The sequence below is a fragment of the Pelobates fuscus genome, chromosome 2, assembly GCF_036172605.1.
Source record: "Pelobates fuscus isolate aPelFus1 chromosome 2, aPelFus1.pri, whole genome shotgun sequence".
In the NCBI taxonomy this organism is placed as follows: domain Eukaryota; kingdom Metazoa; phylum Chordata; class Amphibia; order Anura; family Pelobatidae; genus Pelobates; species Pelobates fuscus.
The window spans coordinates 112,543,352-112,569,186 of NC_086318.1; the positions used below are offsets into that span (position 1 = coordinate 112,543,352).

At 38.3% G+C, this 25,835-nt stretch overlaps 1 protein-coding gene across 1 annotated transcript in view; it reads right to left on the minus strand.

Moving 5' to 3' along the window:
- The window catches only part of VEPH1 (ventricular zone expressed PH domain containing 1), a 446,092-nt gene that overhangs the window by 397,502 nt on the left and 22,755 nt on the right, over window positions 1-25,835 (minus strand). Inside the window, exons 3-4 of the mRNA XM_063442580.1 lie at window positions 24,303-24,518; window positions 1,874-2,048 (exon numbers count right to left, since the gene is read on the minus strand). Of these exons, the coding sequence (XP_063298650.1) occupies window positions 1,874-2,048; window positions 24,303-24,518 (391 nt within the window). The remainder of the gene's footprint in view (window positions 1-1,873; window positions 2,049-24,302; window positions 24,519-25,835) is intronic.

A 25,835-nucleotide genomic window follows, 5' to 3' on the forward strand; every position in this document is an offset into this window, starting at 1 on the left:
ACACACACACACACACTCTGATACTCACACTGGCACATACACATACACATACACACACACACACTCTGATACTCACACTGGCACATACACATACACACACACACACACACACACACACACAAACTCAGATACCCACACTGGCACATATACACACTGACACATACACATATTCACACACACACACACAAACACACATACACATACACTGTCAAAGACACTCAGATACACTAGCACATACACACACTAGCACATACACACACACACACACACACACACACACAATCTGACATATACTGCAGCACCTGTTAGCTTACTTTTTGGTGTCTGGACTGAGGCTGATGGGAGTGAGCATGCTGCCTGCTCTGGTGCTGCCTCCAGCTTCCTTCTCTTTTTTTCCGCTGGGAGGAAATGGCAGCATACCACTTCAGCTGGGTAATGAGTAGGGAGCATTTATCATGTGTAATATCCTGAAAATCAAACACACACAATCTGACATGCATTGTATGTCAGATTGTGTGTGTGATTTCCGGGATTTTGGTATTATACATGGTTAGCGGGTGTCCGGGAACCTCATTAAACATGCGGAAGTCTCCTGGATTTATCGGGAGACTTGGGATGTCTGGATTAAACTATCTGATACATTTCACACAGTTATACGGTACAATAGGGTTGGAACTCCTTAACTTGATCAATGTAATTTACTCCGTACAGAGAAAGTAAATAAACAATTTGGGAAGGAAAATAGTTCAAGGGAATAGATACAAGACAAAGTGACATGATAAAAGCTATAAATTGGCTTATAATTTTAGCACATGTGCTTTAATGTGATGTACCCCTACCTCACCCTGTTTTTTTTCTAGTTTGATTATTTATTTTTGTAATTGCAATATAAATCACTTGCATCATGAGTGGGTGGTGGTGGGGGGGGATGATTCATGAATTAATTTATTGCACATGGGAAGTCACGTAACCCAGCTAGGCTCCCTGGACACACTGGGAGAGATTTTGTGTACATAAATTGCAATTTCTGCATAGGTGGATTCCTATATTTAGAAATATCCCAGGGTTGCACCAAGCGGCTCAACTTACCGACAACTGAACTTGCGCCTCTGAATCCTAGAGGGCTCCAGCACCCCTGCTCCTCAACCAAACATCAACTACCAGATAAGCGAGCACACCTGGCAAGACCCCAGAGTCAGCATCGGTTGAGTGGGAGGACTGTATAGGGGACAATCTCAGACTCTGGGCACTGGGCGGAAGATGACCCTACCAAGCAGCCTCGGGCACACATAAGTATTCAGGACTCTCATGCAATATAGCGGGATGACAAATGTAATTTTTTCCCGCTTTGTCTCTCCTCTGTCTTCTCCTACCTGTTAAGACCCTCTTGGTTCTGCACTAAAGCAAGAATTCAAACAATTATAAACCTGGCATATGTAAAAATGTTTGTACTCCTCAGTAATGTAATGCCATATAACCCGCATAATCTCAACGTCACAAATTTAATTGTATATCCAGCGTAAAGTTTGAACGTGAATAACCTCACTATACTTATATAAAAAAGGTGCACAGATTTATATTAACCCCAATGTTAAAATGTTGATACTCAGCGTGCGGAATGCTGTTGGGGCACCACATGTCTGCTGTTATGGTTTTATATATGCACCGCAAAAATAAAGAATTTAAAAAAAAAAAAAAAAAAAAGAAATATCCCAGGGTTGCATATCTGAGGGCAAGTAATGTTTCTTTAAATAATGAGCCTATCTAGTGGAAAGACACAATATAAAATGGCAATTACTGGTTCATTACAGAAGCCATGCTCTAGTTATTGTTTAACTGTTTAGACAAGAATAAAAACATGTAACATATGTACCTTTAATAATACTGCTGAGGATTGCCTCTATGTGACTGGCCAAAAGATCCGCTTTGGCAATGGCTGCCAGAGAAATGTAATTTGACATATTCCTGCACAGTTCCTTATTTCCCCTCTGAAGGAACTTCACAGCCACTGGAACAGCCAATGACATAACCGTGGGTCTGTTATAGTTCTGCAAATGTAAATTGAACACTACATGAAGACACATATTTGCAATGCTGTCATATTACTAAAACTATCTAAAACTATCAAAAAAAAAAAAAACTATCTAAAAAAAAAATACAGTGTACAATAAGTACATATTTGCATATAGAAACAGTGTGTCTGTGTTATCTTGAAGAGAATAACATGAATGCAAGATCTTTTTTACAATTAATCGGTGGAATTTCTAGGTTTATCTATCATTAACACCTTTACTTTTACATTCCTTGTATGATATTCATATGAAAATTTGTTGAATAGTTAACAGAAAATACAAAATACATTTGCAGAAAAATTATAGGATAATATAAAAAGTATATGATTTCAGATGTCATGCAATATTTGAGACAGGATTTTTTAGCAGAGAATCAGAAATAACATTTTTGTCACGTTCAATAGATGTGACAAGTATATATAACAAGAGTTAAGTAAAATAAAAAAAAAAAACAACAGACACATTAAAGCAAAACAGGGTCAGGTTAGCAAAACAATGGGCTGCTCAAAAGTCACAGGGGGCCCAAAACAGACATATAAAGTACCACACAGAGGAAAGATAAAAAATAAAAGCAAAACAAAATATAAAGTAAAAAATGAAACTAAACGATGTATTAAAGTCAGCACTCCCTAAAAAATAAAAAATAAAGTGGAGTGACAGAAATTCCACAGGAGCTAAATTCCCAGGTAGCTATCTGCTAAAAACAAAACAAAAAACAAAGCATGAAATAAACAAAGAAATAAAAACTTTGAATCTTATAGCAATAGCAAAGTCCTTAAAAAAAAAAGTCCTTATCTTTCTTCTATTGTTTCTCTTTTGTCTTCCTCTCTCAGAATCTGTTCTTCTTGTCTTCCTTTCTGATCGAGTTTTCTTTAAAACATAAGATAAAGTAGCGAATACTTTGTCTTATGTATTTTTCCTACGCTTGACTTTCTTTGACCAAAGGTGCTCAGGGTGAAGAAGTTTTGGCTTCTTAATGTATATTTTATTTTTTTTGGTTGTTGTTATGTTTAAAATTTAAAGATGCTGAGCATGTGAAGGGCAAAAGAGGCTGCTAATATTTAGAATGCTGATTTTCAATATTTAATTTTTTCATTTTTGTATTTATTTAGTTAACTGTGTTGGGTGTTGGTGGTAGTTTGTGAAAAATTGGAGAGTTTAGTGTTACATTAGTTGTTAAAAGACAAAAAGAAAAAATAGAAAAAAATGTATAGCATTAACTAAAGAATGTTAAAGGTGTGTGTAAAACGTTGCAGATGCTTAGGAAGTTAAATGCTAAATGAGACAAAGGCAAAGCATCACATTTAAAAAAAAAATGAGTATGTCTCAAACTTTACATTTCAACATCCACATGGATTTATTGTACTTTAAGAAATGGTAGGTCTTTGTGGGGTTGTTTGAATTAGTAACCTGCTAAAATGCTCTAAGTCTTAAATGTGCTCCTTCAATATTCACATATACCTGGCAAAGGTGCATATTTGGGTATTGCTGTGCTCAGATGGATTAGCTGAGCAATATTTGAAATGTTATACTGCCGTAGAACACATAAGGATTGCAAAATATACAGTATAATCTCAAAGGGTGTGTCAAAAAGGCAGAAAAAAAGAATATTAGTACAAATTATCAAAAGATTATTCCACTCTAAGATTCAAAATATGTCTTTTGAAATACCCAGGGGTGTCTCATTTAAGCAATGGTAGGCCTTTGTGGTGGAGTTTAAATTCACAGTCTGCTAAAATATTTCAAAATAGAACACATCAACACCATCTATGAAAATTCACATTTAAAAACTTATCTGATACATCACTGCAACTTCACAAAATAGTTTCATACATTGGGCATATTGTTTTACTCAGAAGATCTAACTGAGCATAAGTAAGGGGATTAATCACAATGGCACATATCAAATGTACAAAATAGCAAAAGCAAATAGTATATAGTTCAGTAGTGATTAGCTCAATACACCAGTGAGTTTTCCTCTTCATCTACACCTTAAGACATATAATACACAAACACATAAGGTGGGGCTAAAACTACTTCCCACTCTTCTTGATACAGCCAATAATGCTGAAACTGAAACAGAGGGATACACAATAGTGCATATTATCCTTATTAAAGCATACACATATGAGAATCTCAATAAAACACACTCACAAAGATGAGCCTGCAACTCATCATCTTTTGGGAGGATATTGGATCACCATTACACCATTTGAAGTGGGGTTTGGATCTCCCAGAAAGGATCCTAAGGAAATACACACCAGAGCCAGGTTCTGTATTTGGCTCTATCTTTGTGAGTGATTCTAGAGGAGATTCTGTCTCCTCTCGAATTTCTGAATACATCAATATTTTATTACAACCCATGGTTACCAAACATCCATCATACCTAAAGGATACCATCCACATATTACAAATTTTAGGTAGAATAGAATGTCAAGAAAATTATCTTTTAGTGACTTGCGCCGTTAGTTCCCTGTATAGCATCATACCTCACAATATTGGTATGGAAGCAGTGAAGCATTTTTTAGTCAAATCAGATTTTAAGGAACTACAGATTGATTTTATTCTTGAAGGTATCCTATTGATTTTAACAAATACCTTTTTTGGTTCAGAGACTCATTCTTCATACAAACTACAGGGATGGCGATGGGCACCAAGTTCGTGCCCAGTTATGCAAATCTATTCATGGCATACTGGGAAGAAAATATTGCGTTTCCCAGCACATTTTTTGCGAACTTGGTGTCCTATCATCGCTATATTGACAATATAATTTTTCATCACGCAAGATGCAATACTCTAAAGCACAAGCAGAAGAAAATCAGACAACAATTCATAGAAAATGGCTATGATGCAACGGAATTACAAACCTGCATGGAGAATATTATGAAAACCCAAAGAAAAGATCTTGTGTGCTATAATGGAGAAAAATCTAAGAAAAAACTTATAGGCAGAGATACAACTAAAATACCCTTTATATGCAACCATAGTGGGAATAATGAAAAATAGGGGTTGGGGTAGGGTTAGATTTAGGGGTAGGGGTAGTGGTTGAAGTAGGATTAGCGGTAGGGTTAGGGTATGGTTAGGGTTTGGAGTAGGGTTAGGGGTAGGGTTTAAGTAGGGGTAGGGTAACCCTAACCCTACCCCTAACCCTACACCTAACCCTACCTTTAACCCTAACCCTACCCATACCCCTAAACCTACCCTTAACCCTACCCTTAACCCTACCCCTAAACCAACCCTAACCTTACCTTTAACCCTACCCCTAACCCTACTCTAACCCTAACCCTACCTCTAACCCTACCCTAACCCTAAACTTACCTGAAGTCCGAAGTTCCGAAGTGACGAAGTTCCAGAAGTATTGAAGTGCTGAACCTAACCAAAGTGCCGAAGTTCCGAAGTCCCGAATTTCGGAATGCCGAACCGAACCGAATATTTTTCCCACGCACATCCCCAGAAGAGACAGCGTCTGCTTTGTGCACTTAAACAGACTGTCTACGATCTGCGCCCAGAGGAACGCCAAGGGTATCTCTTATAGAAGGTAAAAACCTTGTGTGTGGTCACCAGCTGCTGGAGAGAACGTCCGGTACCATCAACGCGTTTCACCTTTCTGGGTGGGGCTTTTTCAAGATAGGTGCGGTGGCTGCTTCTAAGCAATTTTTACTCTGCTTTGGAAGTGGCAGCAAAGGTTTCTTAAAAATGCAGACTAATGTCTAAAAATGTTGTTTGGGATCATTCAAAACATTGTTATGTACATTGTATTGATAGAGCAAGAAAATATATAAACATATAAAATATACTTCACAAAATTAGAAACATACTTAATATAATAAGATAAAATAAAGCAAAATTAAGTGAGGTAAACACAGAACATCCAAAATAGTAATTTAAATTAGCATGGCTCCTATAAACATCGTAATGTACTAATGCTTATGTCCGGAACATCCGAAATAGTAATTTAAATTAGCATGGCTCCTATAAACATCGTAATCTACTAATGATTATGTCCGGAGCTAGTATCAATCATTTTTAGATTTTTAGATCTGTACTAAAATCAGACTGACAATAGTAAATAGTTAAATCATATAGAATTTTTCTGGTTGTTTGTCCTATGATACCCACTTAGGGGTTATGTGTTTACCTCTTAGTGGGCATAAGACTGGATAACAGATAAGAGTAAGAAGGTCATCAGGAAGTGATGTAAGACGCAGAAGGGGCAGGGCGTCCTGTAAAGATTTACATTAACTATAAAGATGAATCCTATACTATTAATGAAGTTAGAGAAGCCAGAAAATGGGTTGATATTCATTTAAATAGTACCGGTCAAAATGAAAACTGTAAAAAGAGTTCAAGGGCAAGAATTAAAGGTTAACTATAAAGGAGAGTGAGGATTAAGAGAAAAGAAGCAATAGATTTAAATGAAATAATCTCTCTTAAAGGGGAAGGAAGGAAAGGAGAGGGGGAAAGAGGGAAAAGGGAAGAAAGGGGTATAAAGGAGAGAGTGTTTTATTATGTGTTGTTTTTTTTTTTTTTTGTAAACGAATAAGGCACTTTAGACTCAACACTATTTTTAAAGATTTCATTTGAATAAAGAGATACAAATCTAAGATATAAGGGGAAGGAAAAGGGAAGAAAAAGTAAAGAAAATAAAGGGAATGTAAATACAATAGAGAAAAAAAATAAGGGGTATAAGGTTAAAGAGAAGGCATGTAATGAGACAAATACTCACATAATATATTTTACATAGATCTACACTGAATAAATATAAAGAAGTACACAAATACTTAAATGTATTAATTTATCTATATTAATTCCAAGGCAAAGGATTCATACACAAAGGCACTTTTTAAAAATTTAAATTTATATCATTAATTTGCAAGCATTTATTTATTTAAGTTTTAAATACAAAACATCACGGTTAAAAATATTAAAAAGTTAAACAAATGAACACACATAACATATATAAAAGAGGATAAGTAAGAGACACAAAGAAGAGGGAAAGTGAAAGAGAAAAAAGAGATAAAATCGCACTTAAAAGTTAAATATTTACACTAATACTAATAATATTTCTTTATACGTAATTTAAAATAAAATCCCATATAGAGAAAGATATATGTACAGGTGTGTATGATTTTATCTTTCCTTCCTTATGTTGGATGTTTAATCAGTTTTATTTATGAAGAGGGGAGAGGACAAGGAAGGTATTATGGATATCAAATTCTGGGGAAGAGTAGGGACAGAGAGGAGGAGATAAGAGAGAAGAGGAATAAGTAATTTAGAAAATTGCAATCATTTTGAGAACAATGCTATAATATAGATTAGCAAGGAAATAAGAGAACCACAATGAAAATAGTAAATGGTTAAATATATTTCTACAACCATGGTATTAATTACATTTACTAGGCAACTGATCTATCATCTTTTCTTTTCCTTTTTTAAAATTTTTAAATTAAAAAAAAAATTCTCACCTCGAAGAGAAATGAGCGCCCATAAATGTATACTAATATATAAACAACCTTTATTATTATTATTATTATTATTATTATTATTATTGCCATTTATATAGCGCCAACAGATTCCGTAGCGCTTTACAATATTTTGAGAGGGGGGGATGTAACAATAAATAAGACAATTACAAGAAAACTTACAGGAATAATAGGTTGAAGAGGACCCTGCTCAAATGAGCTTACAGTCTATAGGAGGTGGGGTATTAGAAACATTAGGACAGGAAATATCAAGTAGGAGTGAAGCAGAGCTGGAGGAGAGAGCAAAGCACTATCCCATAGGAGAGCAAGAGACAGGTATGTAAGGGAGAGATTACTCTGGGAGGCCATACGCTTTCCTGAAGAGATGGGATTTAAGGCCCTTCTTAAATGATTGAAGACTAGGGGAGAGTCTGATGGCAGTAGGCAAGTTATTCCATAGGAGAGGTCCTGCAAGCGTGAGTTGGCCGTACGGGTGCGAGCAGCGGTCAGGAGGTGGTCGCGGGCAGAGCGGAGGGTACGAGGAGGGGCATACCTCTGGATCAGTGAAGAGATATAAGAGGGGCTGGAATAGTTCAGTGCTTTAAATGTATGGGTTAGCACTTTGAATTGACTCCTATAGGATACAGGGAGCCAATGTAAGGACTGGCAGAGGGGCGAGGTGTGAGAGGACCGACTGGATAGGAAAATCAGTCTAGCTGCAGCATTCATTACAGACTGTAGCGGGGCAGTACGGCTTTTGTACAGTACAGTAATCCATGCGGGAAATTACTAGAGCATGGACAAGCTCCTTGGTAGCATCTTGCGTAAGAAAGGGGCGGATGCGGGCTATGTTTTTGAGTTGGAACCTACAGGACTTGGCAACAAACTGGATGTGAGACTCAAAGGTGAGACCAGAGTCAAGTATGACGCCAAGACAGCGCGCTTGTAGGGATGGACTCATGTGGATATCACTGACTTGAAGGGAGAGTGAGAGAGGAGGATCAGTATTAGGAGGAGGAAAGACAAGGAGTTCAGTTTTAGAGAGGTTAAGTTTGAGAAAGCGTGACGACATCCAGTCAGAGATGGAAGAGAGGCAAGCAGTGACACGTTGCATATATATATATACATATATATATACGGTATATATAATTTTTTTTTCTCCTCTTCTACTCACCTCCTATAGTTATATAATGGATTATATCTCCCATACTAATCGTATGAAAGCTAAGAAAGAAATTACAAAGAGTATGAATCTCGCCGCGCAGGGAGATTATGGGTTTTTAGTGGAAAGCCACTTTTTGGTGTTAAATGTTTATCATTTTTGTCATTGTTGCTATGTAACATGTTTTCCTTGGCTTGGAAACCCAAAATATAGAACCTTTTGAAAGACTTTACATGACTAAAGAAGGGTTGAAGTTTATGATGCTTAATATTCAGGATATTAATTTCCTACAAAAGATAAGAGTAAGTACCTACATTTTCTGATTAATACCTTATGTACATAACACTCTGATGCTCTGTAAATGCTCTCCCAGGGAACTCCCGTACCAATAAGCAAGTGCCCGAGTTAAGCAGATATCGATAACATTGTTTACAAAAAAATGCGATACTTTACGATGAGTGATGTGTTACTTCTTTCCTAATAAGGTGATATCGGACCAATGCAAAATATATCCTGAGCCCTTAGTCGGTTCCAGTCAAGGGTGGATCTGGACAGGGGTAGAGGCACTTACATAGATATTATATAAAAATTATTGTATTATGCTAGATGTCTTGACCTTCTTTAGTAACATTCTTATGTGTATACATATCTTGTCTCCCTTCTAGTTAGAGCCCACATATGGTGGGAAAGATAATAATGATGTACGTAGGGGAATTTCAGACCGCTAGTGAGGTCCGGAAGGGGAGGTAAGTTAATAAATACATCATGCAGCTTAACAAAACAATCAAATAGTGTTAGGTTATAGCAAATGATTAGGGGCAAAGATGTTGTGAAAAGAGATTACAAAGTATAAACCAACCTTGCCATAATGTAAGCTTTTAAGATAACTTCCCTCAGAAGCAATCTTATATTCTCACATATGGTGCCCCCTTTTGGTTGGAACCCATATATGATGATAGGAATAATACTAGAGATTGACAAAGAAATGTCAAATATCTAAGAGAATCCTAGAGAGGGCATACATAAATAATCATATTATATGTGTGATGAGAAAATTAAGTGATGTACAGTTATAGCAACTTATAAAATTAGCAAAGAAATATCAAGTTTCTGAAAGAATCCAAAAAAGGGCATGAGTAAGCAATCATATTATATGTGTAGAGATAGTGGAGTGATGTTAAATTATAACAATCAAAGGAATGTGGGAAAGAGGCATGTTGCTACAAAATATTTGCCAGCTCTAATTCAGCATTAAGTCCTGAAGAGGCTAAAGTTCTCAGGTTTAAAATCCAATACATATCTTGATAAATTAATTTTTTACTTAATTCTCCTCATCTCCAAGGTACACATACTTTTTGAAAACCACAATATGTACGTAAAGCTGGATTACTATTGTGGTGGATCTTAAAATGATGTGATAAAGAGTGTTTTTTGAATCCTCTTAATATTATAGGCATGTTCTCTTAACCTGATCTTCATTGTTCTTTTTGTTTGGCACCCATATTGAAGGCCGCAAGGGCAGCCCAACATGTAAATGCCCTGCTTGGTATTACACGTGTCACAATCTTTTATATTGAATGTGTGGCCAGTAACATAGGACTGAAATGTGATTGTTTTGCCTTTTTTTAGAGCTTGTCAGCTTACAGACATAACAATTATCACATTTTAAAAAAGCTTTTTTCTGTATTTAAAAAATGTTTGCCTACAGTGGGATTCTTATAACTACGTACTAACTTGCTTTTTAGTGTTGGTGCCCCTCTAAATATCACCCTAAGTTTCATGGGTAGATGAGGTGCCAATACTGGATCTTGGCATAACAAATGCCAATGTCTAAAGATGCTTTTCTTTAAAAGATGTGTTTGGGCACTGTGGTTAAATACAAACGGGCACAGGGAACTATTAAACTTGTCCCCTTGCTCTTTGTTTTGCGTGTTCTTATTCTTATCTGTTAAGACAATGGAATGTTCTATCCCCTCCACCTTTTCTAGAGCTGTGTCCAAGAGATGTATGTCATAGTCTTTTTCAATGAACTGTTGTTTAACCTTCTCTAGTGGTTTACAAACTTCTGGGTCTGAGCAGTTCTTTTTTACTCTTAAAAATTGACTATATGGGATACTTGGTAGCCAAGAGGGGTAGTGGCAGCTTGAGGTCCAGATAAAGCTATTCACATCTACACTCTTGAAAAATGTCCTGGACTTTAAAACATGTTGATCCATATACAGCACCAGATCAAAAAAAATCTATGTATGTGTAACTGTATTTATATGTGAAGGAGAGATTGAATTCATTGGTGTTAACATATGTTAGAAAGCCTAGTAAGTCTGTCTCTGTAGCCTTCCAGATAAAGAAACAGTTGCCAATGTAACGTCTGTAGAGGACCAGGTTTGCTACCCAGGGATGGCCTTGCCAGATGAATAGATATTCCCAATAGGCCAAAAAAATATAAGCATAACTGGGAGCAAACCTGGTCCCCATAGCTGTACCATTGATCTGGAGGTATACCCCATACCAGAAGAAATTGTTGTTCAAGATGAAATCGATACATTCTATAGGGAACTATGTTTGACATACATGGAGGGATCCTCATATAATGTCTGTCTCACAGCTTTCATACCCACATTGTGCTGAATGACGGTGTACAAAGATGTGACATCACATGTCACCATCAGATAGTCATCTTGTCATTTAAGCCCTTCTACTGTCCTTAATAAATCCCAACTATCTTTTAGATAGGACTTGACTAATTTCACAAAAGGTTGCAGCAGCACATCAATGTACTGAGATAAGTTACCAGTAAGGGACCCGATCCCAGAAATAATGGGCCTGCCTGGAGGTTGCGTCAGACTGTTGTGTATTTTTGGGAGTTGGTAAAATACTGTTTTTTTTTTCCAAATATATGGTGGTGACAAAATCTAATTCCTTTTTGCTTAGTACGCCCAGGAATCTACCCCTTTCTAATATGGTTAGAAGATGTTGTTTTGTTTCTAATATGTGGTCTCCTTTAAGTAGTTTATAAGTGTTTTGGTCACTCAATATGTTTTTACATTACTTATCATAATATACAGTATTGAGGACTACAATACCACGGCCATTATCGGCTGGTTTTATTGTGATATTTTTGTTATTACTTAATTATTTTAGTGCCTTTACTTCCCACACAGTTAAATTGTGTTTCTGTTCAGAAATCTTGCTGGGAAATTTCTCTCTGTCGGCCGAAATGGCTAGATTAAAGGCACTTATAGGGCCACTCATTTGATTCCTGGGGCAGAAGGTGGATTTATTTCTTAGTGATGTATGGTGAAAAACTGCTTGTTCAGATTCTGGCCTTACATGGATAGGATTACTGAGAAAAAAAGTTTCAGGGTCAAATTCCTCATATATTTTTGTACATCTAGAAAGGCTACAAAAGGGTCTGTCTTAGCTGTTGGGGCATATTTCAGACCTCTCTTGAGAACTTTAGCTTGATGTGCAGTGAGTATAGTGCCTGATAAGTTAAGACCTAGCACAGACCCTGGATGGGGAGGACTTGGTCGATATCTGGGAAGCAACGGCCATAACTTCAATCTGTGTTCTGCAGCAAGAACAATCCCATAAAATCTAAACTATGTAAGATGACAGGAAAGAAGGCAAGATGGTCCCCGAACTCTAGACACAAGTCACAGTCTATAGAAGAATCCACTCGTCCAAACTACTTAGATCTGGGAAGGTCACCTAAGCTGTGCTCCCGACTAGGGGATAATCCTACAATAACAAAACAAAAATATGACAGAATCCCAACTACTCATTTGCTGAGATCAGAGGGCAGGTAATGGGATAGAGAGCTCAGACTATACAATCTAAAAGAGAAAAAAAATAACCTATAAAATGTTCATAAGATAGTACACTACATCTATAAAATTATTTAGAATAGGAAAAACTACTTATGTCTGCTGGAAGGAATGCGGGAGACCTTCATACACATGTGGGGGGCGTGCCCACAGGTGGAGCAGTTCTGGATTCATGTGCAGAACCTCATAAAAAACATACTCGGGGTGGCGGAGCCGGCAGTGTGGGGAGCAAGACGCCATCTTATACTGCTCCAATACCTCAGCTCGGGAAAACCCGACTTACCGCAAGATACACGCGGCATCCAGCTGCACAATTGATCTGGCTGATGCCATTTTGTATATACCCCGAGTGCAAAAATGCGGCGCCGAGGATCACGGGCCAACCGCGTGGAGTTTCTGCAGCTGCCGGAAACCGGGTTCTGGAACACTGCAGGCTTTCGACAAAGTCTTACCACGTCCAAGCCCAGACGAAGTACCTACAGAAGCATCAATGGGGCGCAAATCATAGCGACCAGCCAGGACGGGTAGCAACCAAGATATCGGCCTGATGCTGGCCTCCTCTTCCCAACCTCGGGACTCACCACCCCATCGGCCAAAACTCCACTTTAATTTGAATCCCATACAATCACCTTCTTTCAAAATCTGAGCAAGGCAACACTCGTCTGGAGGAAATCAATGAAACGTCTCATGCGGGCACTGCTGACAGCAAACCTCCTCTACAGATGGACTTACCCCAGATCCATCACAGTCACCAAAGATGGGAAGGCATACAGAGCATCGAGTGCAGCGCAGGGCCCCACTATCCTGCAGGCTTTGGGCCTTTCAGTGCGGCCACACTCCTCCATGTCACCCTCCCAGATCACACAGTTTGTCCCTGGCAGAGACCAGAACTCTGTGACCTGAGTTTTATAAATGTTTTCTAATTGTTTTATTTTTATATCTTTACATCAGTTTACGCTGATACCAAATGTTTAGGTTCTTTTATTTTTTTTTGCTATACTATTGCCCTGAATGCATGCCGCTGTCAAACACTCCCTACGCTGTTGTATTCATATCCTGACAAACGACGACATTCTCCACTACTCACCACATACAGTGGGACATATAGATGACCACAACCGGCTTCACTACTCAGACCCCCCACCCAGTTACCCCATAGGATAGGGCACTTTATCGGGGAGAGTAGAACCCTATTTTGAAATACTTCCTACCCTTGGCCAAAGGGTTGGCCAAAAACACATTCTGCCTAAACTGACTATCATGGGTTCGTGCCCTCTAGAGCTACCTCCTCCATTTCACGAGGCCTACATACTAGCCCACCACCTCAACAGCTTCACAATTGCACTGTGAGACGGAGACATGCGGCTTCTTTCCGCTTTTACCACTACACACAACCGACTTACATACTTGTTTACCGTGTTGTTAAAAAAATAAAAATGTGCAGTTCAACATGTGTTCCTTGCTGCAATGTTACGCCTATACTTAATGCTAGTCTCGCTACTGCTGTCGGGGCATGGCAAGACCATGTATATTGTCTATGCATGAAAAAATAAAGAATTATATAAAAAAAAAAAACCTTGACAGGCAGATAGATAAAGACTCTTGGTCCTTTCTGTTAGCCAAGCCTAAAGAGGGCCTTGTATCAAAGGCGTAAAAGCTCCACAACAAAATTACCTTAGCAGCTTGACGTGCCCTGACTCAGGTGTGGCTCAAGACCTCCACACCCACCATGGATTAAGTAATAGCCAAAATGAAAGATACCTATCTAATGGATAAACTAACCGCCCAAATCACAAACACCGAATCTATATTTTTAAAAATCTGGCAACCATGGGAAGGCTATATGGGAACATGAGATGGGTGTCTGGTACACCTCTCCCCCACCCCGCGGATGGAAAGGTGACACCTGACTTGATACTCAACCCCTTACTGCCCTCCCACCCCTGCCCCTCCCTAACGCTCTTCCCCTTTCTGGTGGGCGGGGTCCCAAGAGGCATACGGGAATGGGAGGTGGCTTAACTGGCGAGACACTGGTCAGGATGCGGAATAAGGACACATTCTCTGTTGAACTGGGTACTGGGCTTCATAAGCCACCATACTGCCCTCCGCACAGGTGTCCTCACAGGGCCACTGTCTCAACAGACACCAGATGCACAATATAATGGGACCACATTCACACAGTCCAGACACAAACTGACACAACATGAGACAGGGGATGCACCCGACCTCACATAGTGTCTGTCAGATTGATAAAAAAATTTAAAACGCACAATACGCTTCCACCAGTGCCTAGTGGGATACCCTCTCTCCCCCCCTGTACTTCTTACTTGTTACATAGTTACATAGTTACATAGCTGAAAAGAGACTTGCGTCCATCAAGTTCAGCCTTCCTCACATTTGTTTTTTTGCTGTTGATCCAAAAGAAGGCAAAAAAAAAAAAAAAAAACAGTTTGAAGCACAATTTTGCAACAAGCTAGGAAAAAAATTCCTTCTTGACCCCAGAATGGCAGTCAGATTTATCCTTGGATCAAGCAGTTATTACCCTACATTGAAAGATTATATCCTTGAATATTCTGTTTTTGCAAGTATGCATCTAGTAGCTGTTTGAACATCTGTATGGACTCTGATAAAACCACTTCTTCAGGCAGAGAATTCCACATCCTAATTGTTCTTACAGTAAAAAAAACCTTTCCTTTGCCTTAGACAAAATCTTCTTTCTTCCAATCTAAACGCATGGCCTCGTGTCCGGTGTAAAGTCCGGTTTGTGAATAGATTTCCACACAATGGTTTGTATTGGCCCCGAATGTATTTGTATAATGTTATCATATCCCCTCTCAGGCGACATTTTTCTAAACTAAATAGGTTTAAATTTGTTAACCTTTCTTCATAGCTGATATGTTCCATTCCTTTTATTAATTTTGTAGCCCGCCTCTGCACTTTTTCTAGTGCCATAATATCCTTCTATAGAACAGGTGCCCAAAATTGCACAGCATATTCAATATGTGGTCTTACCAGTGATTTATAAAGAGGCAAAATTATATTTTCGTCCCGAGAATGAATGCCCTTTTTCATGCATGACAATACCTTACTGGCCTTGGCCACTGCTGATTGACATTGCACATTGTTGCATAGTTTGTTGTCTATAACAATTCCCAAGTCCTTTTCGTGTGCTGTTATCCCTAATTCACTTCCATTAAGGGTATACGTTGCATGTGTATTCTTTATGCAGAAGTGCATAACTTTGCATTTTTCAACATTAAATTTCATCTGCCATTTGAGTGCCCAGTCCCCCAGTCTATCTAAATCCCTCTGCAGCAAAGTAATATCTTGCTCACATTGTATTATTTTACCAAGTTTTGTGTCATCTGCAAACACTGAAACATGACTTTCAATGCTGTCTTTAAGATCATTTATAAACATGTTAAATAGAAGGGGTCCCAGAACAGACCTCTGAGGGACACCACTTGCCACCTCTGTCCAGCTTGAAAATTTACCATTAACGACAACTCTTTGTACTCTGTTTTTAAGCCAATGTTCTACCCAAGAACAAGCATTTTCATCTAGACCGATTTCCTTGAGTTTGAACACTAATCTATTGTGTGGAACTGTATCAAATGCCTTGGCAAAATCCAAATAGATCACATCCACTGCAACACCCTGATCTATACTTCTACTTACTTCTTCGTAGAACGCAATCAAGTTAGTAACCTCTTTCAGAGTGGAACCGACAAACCGAAGCTAGATGCCTTGACGCTGGTAAACCCCTTTAACCCCTTAAGGACCAAATTTCTGGAATAAAAGGGAATCATGACATGTCACACATGTCATGTGTCCTTAAGGGGTTAAAGAGACAAGTAATTCTCACAATCAAAATGATATGTTAACACTATATCTTCTCTCACTTGTTATATTGTAAAACTATTGATAGTCATTTTACAATTATCAGAACTGAGCTGTATATTGTACATAGCAAATACTGTAAAGAATAACCACAGTGTAACAGACAACGTACTGCGTAATATAACCAATTATTTGTTGCACAACTTTTGATATTTATCATTATATGTACTGATTGTCAGTGAATATAAAGATAAAAAAAAATGCAAAATGTATGCAAAAAACGCGTTTACCACAAACTTTGACATAAATTGCTGAAAGAAGGGTGTCAAGTTAAAGGACCATTCTAGGCACCCAGACCACTTCAGCTTAATGAAGTGGTCTGGGTGCCAGGTCCAGCTAGGGTTAACCCATTTTTTTTATAAACATAGCAGTTTCAGAGAAACTGCTATGTTTATAAATGGGTTAATCCAGCCCTCAAATCCTCTAGTGGCTGTCTCACTGACAGCCGCTAGAGGCGCTTGCGTGATTCTCACTGTGAAAATCACAGTGAGAGCACGCAAGCGTCCATAGGAAAGCACTGATAATTTTTTCCTATGAGACCGGCTGAATGCGCGCGCAGCTCTTGCCGCGCGTGCGCATTCAGCCGAATGGGAGGAGAGGAGGAGGATCGGAGGAGGAGAGCTCCCTGCCCGGCGCTGGAGAAAGGTAAGTTTAACCCCTTTCCTCTCCCCAGAGCCAGGCAGGAGGGGGACCCTGAGGGTGGGGGCACCCTCAGGGCACTATAGTGCCAGGAAAACTAGTATATTTTCCTGGCACTATAGTGGTCCTTTAAGGCACAATATATGCCATATGAGCTACCCTTGAGTGTGCATCCAGTACTGGCCGCCACAATTTAGAATGCTTGCTACGGTGTACAGTACTCAGAATAAGAAAGACTAAAGCGTTTTATAGATTCACTTCTAATTTATTGGAGACATGTTGCAAACCCATACAGCATCATCTAATACACACAATGGTAAGTGATTAATATATTATACAGGACTTGCTTATATGTTACCTATAATAATATGAAGTCTCGAAGGCTCATTCAGTTTGGAGTCCTTGCAGACTGAAGATTGCTTTACTTTCTACAGGAGCCAATCCTTATGTCCCCAACGGCCCCTGCAAAAATTTTAATTTAATAGCCCCCCACCAGTTGGCCAAGATCTACCTTTACATAAGAACGGAAGAGAAGCTGGCACTTGTCTGGATTCCTACTGAGAGGACCTTTGTGGTGGTTGCAGGAATATTTCACATAGAAACACTACAATATTTAAAACACTTTTGTACTTTTTTTTATTGGGGACTTTGCTATAAAGATTCAAAGGTTTTTTTTGTTTTGTTTTTTTATTTGAAGCCCTGTTTTTTTGTGTATTTTTTTTTTTTTAAACTGCGAAATTAACTCCCATGGGGTTTCTGCCACCTCACTTTTTGTATAAATAACAATAATTACCCTCATTGTACCTCCTAAATCATCACCTACAATTATAGAACAAGAACAGATAGGGGGCGCTCCAAGTTGTGAATCAAGGCAATAAAAATACTTATACAGACTGGTTCTTCAGTTCATATGTACACCACCTAGATGTCAAAGACAATAGCACATAGCATAATACTGTATGGTGGAGAGAATTTTTAAGAACAGTATGTCAATTGCCAACTCACAATCTGCAGAGCCACGTATAGTAGGCTCTGACTATAATCGCATGCTCTGATGTCTCAGGAAATATACCTCCACTCTCAATGCCCAGAACTCGACTGATCCCAGGAGTCAGCAAAGAAAATAATTGGTAGGTCCGGAGTATTAAAAAATGCTAGAAATAGCTATTTTAATCAAAGGTATTAAAATAAACAATAAAAGTATTGTATAAAAACAGTAGGAACACTACAATACGTTTATTGTTTATTTTAATACCTTTGATTAAAATAGCTATTTCTAGCATTTTTTTAATACTCCGGACCTACCAATTATTTTCTTTGCTGACTCCTGGGATCAGTCGAGTTCTGGGCATTGAGAGTGGAGGTGTATTTCCTGAGACATCAGAGCATGCGATTATAGTCAGAGCCTACTATACGTGGCTCTGCAGATTGTGAGTTGGCAATTGACATACTGTTCTTAAAAATTCTCTCCACCATACAGTATTATGCTATGTGCTATTGTCTTTGACATCTAGGTGGTGTACATATGAACTGAAGAACCAGTCTGTATAAGTATTTTTATTGCCTTGATTCACTACTTGGAGCGCCCCCTATCTGTTCTTGTTCTATATTTTAACTTTGTGTTTTTTAAGTGGTTTTCAAACACTGGGGAAGTCGCACCTATTAAGAGAGTAACTGAAATACCTCACCTCACTTGCACTTTGTGTGTTAAGGTTTCTTCTATCACCTACAATTAGTACATTTACAACATGCATTGGCACCAAACATGGAATTGCAGTCTGATACTGCAACCTGCAAAACATTTCTATGGTGTACTTAGCCTTCCCATCCTTCCATTCATGTCATTGGCTGCAAGAGTTCAGCCATTAAGTTTGCACTGCAAAGAATACTGTGGAGCTGTGGGAAGAAGGAGGGTGGGCAACTTCGTTAAACGACCATCATCATACATGAAAAGGAACAAGCCGTGTCAGAGAGATCTGGAAGGCGATTGGAGCTTGTAGGCCAGGTATAGGCAACCTTCGACACTGCAGATGTTTTGGATTACTCCTCCCATGATGCTTTGCCAGCATTATGTGTGTTAGAGCATTATGGGGGATGTAGTCCACAACATCTGGAGTGCCAAAGGTTGCCTATCCCTTTTGTAGGCTATGCTTTATTTTGCATTGCTTTATACTGCAAAAAAGGGAATCCATATTTACACATTGCTGGGGTGCAAGAGGTTAACATTCTCTGTTTTGTATGGTGCTCTCCCTTTAAGAGATAATTAATGCTGTATCAGCAATAATAACAGAAAATGTATAATACAGAGTTGCAGTTGGAAAAATGTTGACTAAACAATCCATATTTTTCGTTCTTAAAACTATCAGTAGTGAGAAGTAAAGCCGATTTAGAAATAAAACGGAGCTCCGTATAAAATATGAACCACAGAAAAAAAACAATATTTTGTAATTGAAGTAACTTTCCATATTTGTTTAGCTTATAATTGAAGCAGACTTGGCAGGAAGATGGGTATATTATTTTTTACCCAATGTCTTAAAAGCTCTGCTAAGTGCTTGGTATTGCATCTAATAAGCTTGTGGGTAAGTAAACATATCAAAGATGAATATTAGGTATAAATCATACATAAAAAAAATGCAAATAAGCATGGACAAATGTATTTCATGTTTGGCAAAAATATAATCAAATATCTATTGCCTCAAACTCTGTAAAAACTGTCATAAGTAATGCAACTATGATTTTAAAAATGGCTTATAAGCATTCTAAAAGATGCCCTTTCATCTGCATCCAACAACTGCTTTATTATAAAAATAAAAAACATCACCCACCCACAGCTTCCAAGCATCACAACCACCACAATAAGTTATGCTTTTGTATTGCTTAAAGTGCCCCTTTAACTACTTGTAGTTATCACCTTAAAGGGAAAAAAATGTCTCTGGAAGTACCTTCGCCCATAACACTCAACAGATGTTTTTTTCAATAAGGGCGCCATTCTCTAAATACCATAAACGTCACAGAAAGAGACCTAAACTATGGTCCAGGCTCAGTAATCAAAAGATAACATTTTCAGACTTTTGCCTGGTACCATGTGACAATTATTAAGGTGATATCCATCCACAATGCGTGGTTTATTTTTATTGCTGTTAAGGCTGCTCAAGTCAGAAAAAGTTATCAAGTTAAAAACTTGTCTAATTCATAATTTACTTATTTATTCCACAATGTTGAGATGGGCAGGCCCAGATTGCCCGGTTAAAGCAGTGGTAACATCACTGAATTAAAATCAAGAAACCCACATTCAAGTCAGGCCACCTCACCGGTAAGTGTCTCTGGACAAGCCACCTAACAATGTATATCTACCCACCTGAAATCCTTAGCTTGTAAGCTTGTTTGAGCAGTGCTTTCCTATAACTCTAAAACATTGCAGATTATTTTGGTGCTGTATGTGTTGGTGCTATATAAATTGTGATAAAGTGAAGGCAGATAGGCCTATAACATTTAACCCCAGGGGGAGTATGTGTAGTATGTGTTGTAGGCAACACAAACCAAAGTTTAGTTATGGGCCCCTGGGGTGGAGCATTTGGAGAGCAGGGTGGGCCAATGCTTCACTCCACAGTTTACATACAACTGGGAGAAATAAGTTCCAGGCCAGAGTTTTGATCTGTCTCCAACCCACTGCTCAGCAGCAGATAATTAGCTGCAGCAGTGGGAATAAACCCCTCCCTGCTAGGCAGGTAAAGGGGGATTGCTGGCCTCCTCCCTGGAAGCAAGTAGGAGAGAGGCTGTTCTCTCCTGTGAGAGAGTCAAGGAGACTGAGCACTGGGTGTGCAGAAGGAAAGCAGTCAAGGCTGGCTTGGAGCACTGGGAGTGCAGAAAGGAAAGCAGCAGGCTAGCTGAGAGCACTGGAGTGCAGAAAGGAGAGTAGAGTGTTGCTATCTAATAAGGTTGGTGCAACCCAACGATATGTTTTGTTAGTTTAACCCTGATAGAGAGGGATATTAAAAGTGAGTCAGTGCTCAGATGAGCTAGGTTTTTGTTTAAAGGGAAACCTGTTACATTTTATGTTTTAGTTGTGTTGCTGTGTGTACTTGCCAATAAATTTGCCTGGATTATATGAAAACCAAAGGACTGTGCCTGTTGTTTACCCTAGAGGACCGTGCTATCTGCAAACAAGGATCACAAAATGGTAATAATAAAAGAAGAAGAAGAATGGTGAGATTACTGCATTGTGTTGCCGTAGGATATAAGGCTCAATTTAAAATTCTGATTCTTCCTTACAAATCTCTAAGCCGTTGGTCTACGGTAAAGCGTAAGGGCCTAGACTTATACACAAGTATGTCCCGTCTAGGCCCTTACGCTTTACCGCAGACCTACATCTATACTCTGGCTGTACTCCCACCTCTGATGCTCACATTCAAGACTTCTTTAGGGCTGCACCGTTCCTGTGGAACTCTCTTTACTTCACTGTTAGACTTTCACCCAGTCTCTAGTCCTTCATTGAGGACTCACTTCCTAAGGAAAGCATATCAATGAAACTGTTAATAGCTTGGCCCCGCACCCTGATTTCTCTCCTACAACTGATATTATTCTAGCAGCCCTACCCTTACCTTTTTGTGTCACTATACCCCACGCTCTCTAGAATGTAAGCTCATTAAGAAGGGTCCTAAACCCCTCTGTTTCTGTGCGTCCAACTCATCTGGTTACATTTACACATTTGTTCGCCCACCCATTGCACAGTGCTGTGGAATTTGGTGGCGCTTTACAAATAATAATAATAAATTTTTTTTTTTTTTAAGTGTTTTTGCCTCAGTTTCTCTGGCAATACTACTGGATGTCAGAACTGCATGTAGCAGCTACATCAGTGTCACAAATGTCCGTTAAATCTTCAACCACCTCCTCACCCTGCTCTGTACTAGACAAAGCCACAGTTTTGGAGAAAAATAGATAAATTTGTCCTGTCTTTTTAATCTCCCTGGCTTGTTTTTCCTGGGAAGTCCTGATAAAAATTTGTATGGGACTCTGAAAGAGGGCGCTTATGGAGGGCGACCAGGGGAGCACCTTTTGTGTCTTTTTAAGACAATTTTTTTTAATAAAAAAAAAATAATAATTCTGAGCAGTAATAATAATAAACAAAAAATAATGCACAGCTAAATATGGCCATTAAGTGCCAAATGCCACCACACAAAACTTATCAAAAGGACTAATTTACCAAGATATAAACTTAAAACATACAAATATTTACATACAGCACCGCCTCATGTATTCAGAAACACACATCCAAATAAGCGCTCAATCATTTGCATACTATGTTTTAAATAATGCCTAGGTTTAAGCTCTAACAAAAAGTAAAATCCAATGTTTAATTGTAACTCATTACTTACCCAGTCTGCGATACCAGGACAGGTCAGCACACACAGTCAGCAGCTTTGCCCAGTTCCTTCCTGCCACTACTCAGTCAGCAGAGCTTACAGACATTTGCCTCCTCCTTCTGCACCACATTCCGCCCATGCAGCAGTGAAACCGGAAGGAGACCCAGGAGTGCTGATCATCACAAAGGGTGGATTCAAATGTCAAACACTAGTGTTGTTCATAAGCCAAATGCACTGAAATTTTACAGTGTAACAGGCTGTTACACTGTAAAATTTTGGTGCATTCGGCTTCCGAACAACACTAGTGTTTGGCATTCGAATGCACCCTTAGTGTAGCTATTACACAGCTACACTAATGGTGCATTTGAATGCCGAACACTAGTGTTGTTCGGAAGCCGAATACACCCATTATGCTGACGGATTACCATGGCAACAGTTTGTTTTTGTTTGCGCAGTCACAGACTGTTACAGACTGCGTGAACATTCATGATCAAGCTAGTTCATCAGCAGAGGAAGAGAGCTTCTTTAAGTAAGGTGCGAGGGTGCGATTTTAATGTCTTTTAATGAACCACATTTGTAATTAGGTCGACTAACAATTTTAGCAAAACTTTAGTTGACTAACATTTTTGAGATTTAGCCAACTAAAACTTGACTAAAACTAAAACAATTCAGCTTACTAAAATATGACTAAAACTAAAATGGCTTTTTAGTCAAAAGACTATGACTAAAACTAAATTGAAATTTCCTGCCAGAATTAACACTGCATAGAGGAGCTCTTGAAGGGGCCAAAGAGACAGACCAGGGCTTGGGAGAGAGATACCTAGAGGGACTAGAAGGACACAAAGAGACACAGTGGGGCTGGGGACGGGGCAAAACATACAGAGGCTTTAACTAAACCCATTACATCTTAGTCATATCGACTAAAATATACTGGAGATTTAGTCAACTAAAACAATTCGGATGACTAAAATACGACTAAAACTAAAATGGCTTTTTAGTCAAAAGACTGACTACAACTAAATTAAAATTTGCCGCCGAACTTAACACTGGATTCCGTGCACTATAACCAAATCAATGAGTTAAAATGGTTACAGTGTCTTCTGTGTTCCTTTAATCATAAAACTAGCTATTATAAAGAGAATTTGGTCTTGGTTTTATTTTGTCAGTGTGAATGGCCAGTCTACACTTAATTTTAGGAATAGAAACAACTAAAAAGGTTGATACAATCAGTTAGTAAAAGGGCACTTTCAAAGTCTATCTGGGTCATACTTCATCACACTCACTGAATATTATTATGTTTTGCCTGTCTTGTCTAATAAATAGGAACTTGAGTCATATTCAGTCTCCTGAATTGTCTCTGATTTTGGTGAATTGATGCAGGGAACATTTCCTTCTCTATCTATTAGAACATGTCCTATGCACACGTTAGGCCCTTAACACCAACTTAATGTTTTGATGTGATAATGAATTCAGTTGGTGTTACAGTACACAAGATAGGTTTATGTACCAAAATGGTCATCATGTTGGCTAAGTGTGTCATCAATTTGGGAAAGTATGTATTTGCACAGACATCTGGGAATAATCCCAGAAATGTGAACCTGCATTGGGAGCCTTTCAGCCATTTAGAACCTCAGAGCTAAATGCCAATTTTCACAGTTACTTTTCAATCAATGAATCACTTTTACGAGCTTACACTGCGGCCTCATAAGATATTTTGGAAAAAGAACTGTAAAAACCACAGGAGTCCCATAGTTCATTATCCATTAGCAACATGTGGACTACAAAGCGTTACTAGAATGTGAATGTATGTTATTGCAACAGTGTGACATTGAGCGCTAACTGTACAACATGCCAGTCAGTAACACATATGTGCTCACTTGCAGGATGCAGCTCATGATGTCAGATGCTATTTTTCCATGTGGGGTATCTTCATCTTTAGCTGCAGATCTCAGATTATGTTCCAAACAGGATTCCCAAAGCAAGACCAGTGCTTCTCCATGTTTCTCAATGGACTCAGTTTCTCTGATAGCAGTGGTAATCCGAGTGATACAGATCTCTACCACAGCTTGGTCGTTATCATTAGCTTGGTAATCCTGTCAAAATACAACATTCTACATGAGACAAGAAATGTATTATTTGTTTCTTAAATATAGCAAACCCCAGAGTTCAATGGAGGAAATGATACCAGAACCACAAGAATGGATCAGCTTTAATTTCTTTTGTAGACTTTTTTTCTTTAAAGAATTTTAGGGACTAGCAATTACTATATTACACATAATCACATATTTAAATGTATTTAATAATCATTTTTTTTGGTTTGATTTCTCATCACAAGTAAGGGTGAGATTTATAAAGGCAAACCACCAAATGTTGTTTTGTGAGCAAAGTACAGTACTAAATGTTGAGAGATATTGTATGGGTTTGCGTGATGATTGATCCTTATTTAGAACTTTGCCCCAAAATAGCACCTGACTTTGCCTTGATAAATCTCCCCCTTGTTACTGTAGTACATTCTCAACAATTCTGCATGATCCAGGCCCGAGCTATGATTTTATTTACTATTCATTCAAATACGGCTAACACAAAAATATAATTTGCACATTTATACCAGAAATTGTAGTATGGGAATATAGTTGTTGCAGGATAATTTTCCCAACTCGGATCTAAATGTGTAAATATATTTTTCAATTCACCTCATTTCACTTTATTTACTAACCTCAAGAATAAACCTATGTTATGGCATTCACATCTAAATAGAAAAATGATGAATATAGCAGAACAATCTATTTTAACTGACAGTAGAATCAGGTGCTAGGATATATAAATGTATTGTAATGGATCCTATGTGTGAAGCTTTATGGTGCTATGTATGTAAATGATAATATAAATAGTATGTTTAAATGAGGTACAAATATATCATCAAGGCAAAAGGGTAGCAATTAGCAAAATTTGCGTTGAGTTTACATGTTGAAATGGTGTAGTTGTTTGGCTCTCTGTCAATAAAAGATCATACTGTGTTTAAACTGTGTAATTTTTTAAAAAAACAATTATGCCAAATGTGGAAAGTTACTACTATTATTTTCACTAGGCAAGCAGAAATTTTTAGGTATAAAATGAAGTAGTGGCAGCGATAATAAATGACTGGTTCATGCAACAATGGTGTCCTCTAGTGGCGAAAATGTATCACTTACATGAATAGACAGGTCTAACACTGTTGCAAATGTCATCTAAACTTTGCATCTGTGAAGCCAAGTGCATCCCTTGTAGGGTTTACAGATTGCCATATTTTTGCACCACTCTTATTTCTGATGTGTATAAAAAGCAGTCAAAATAATATGCATGTATTTTATAAATAGATATGGAGTGTCCATAATTGTCAGAAATGATCAATATGTCTACCAGGCAAGCAT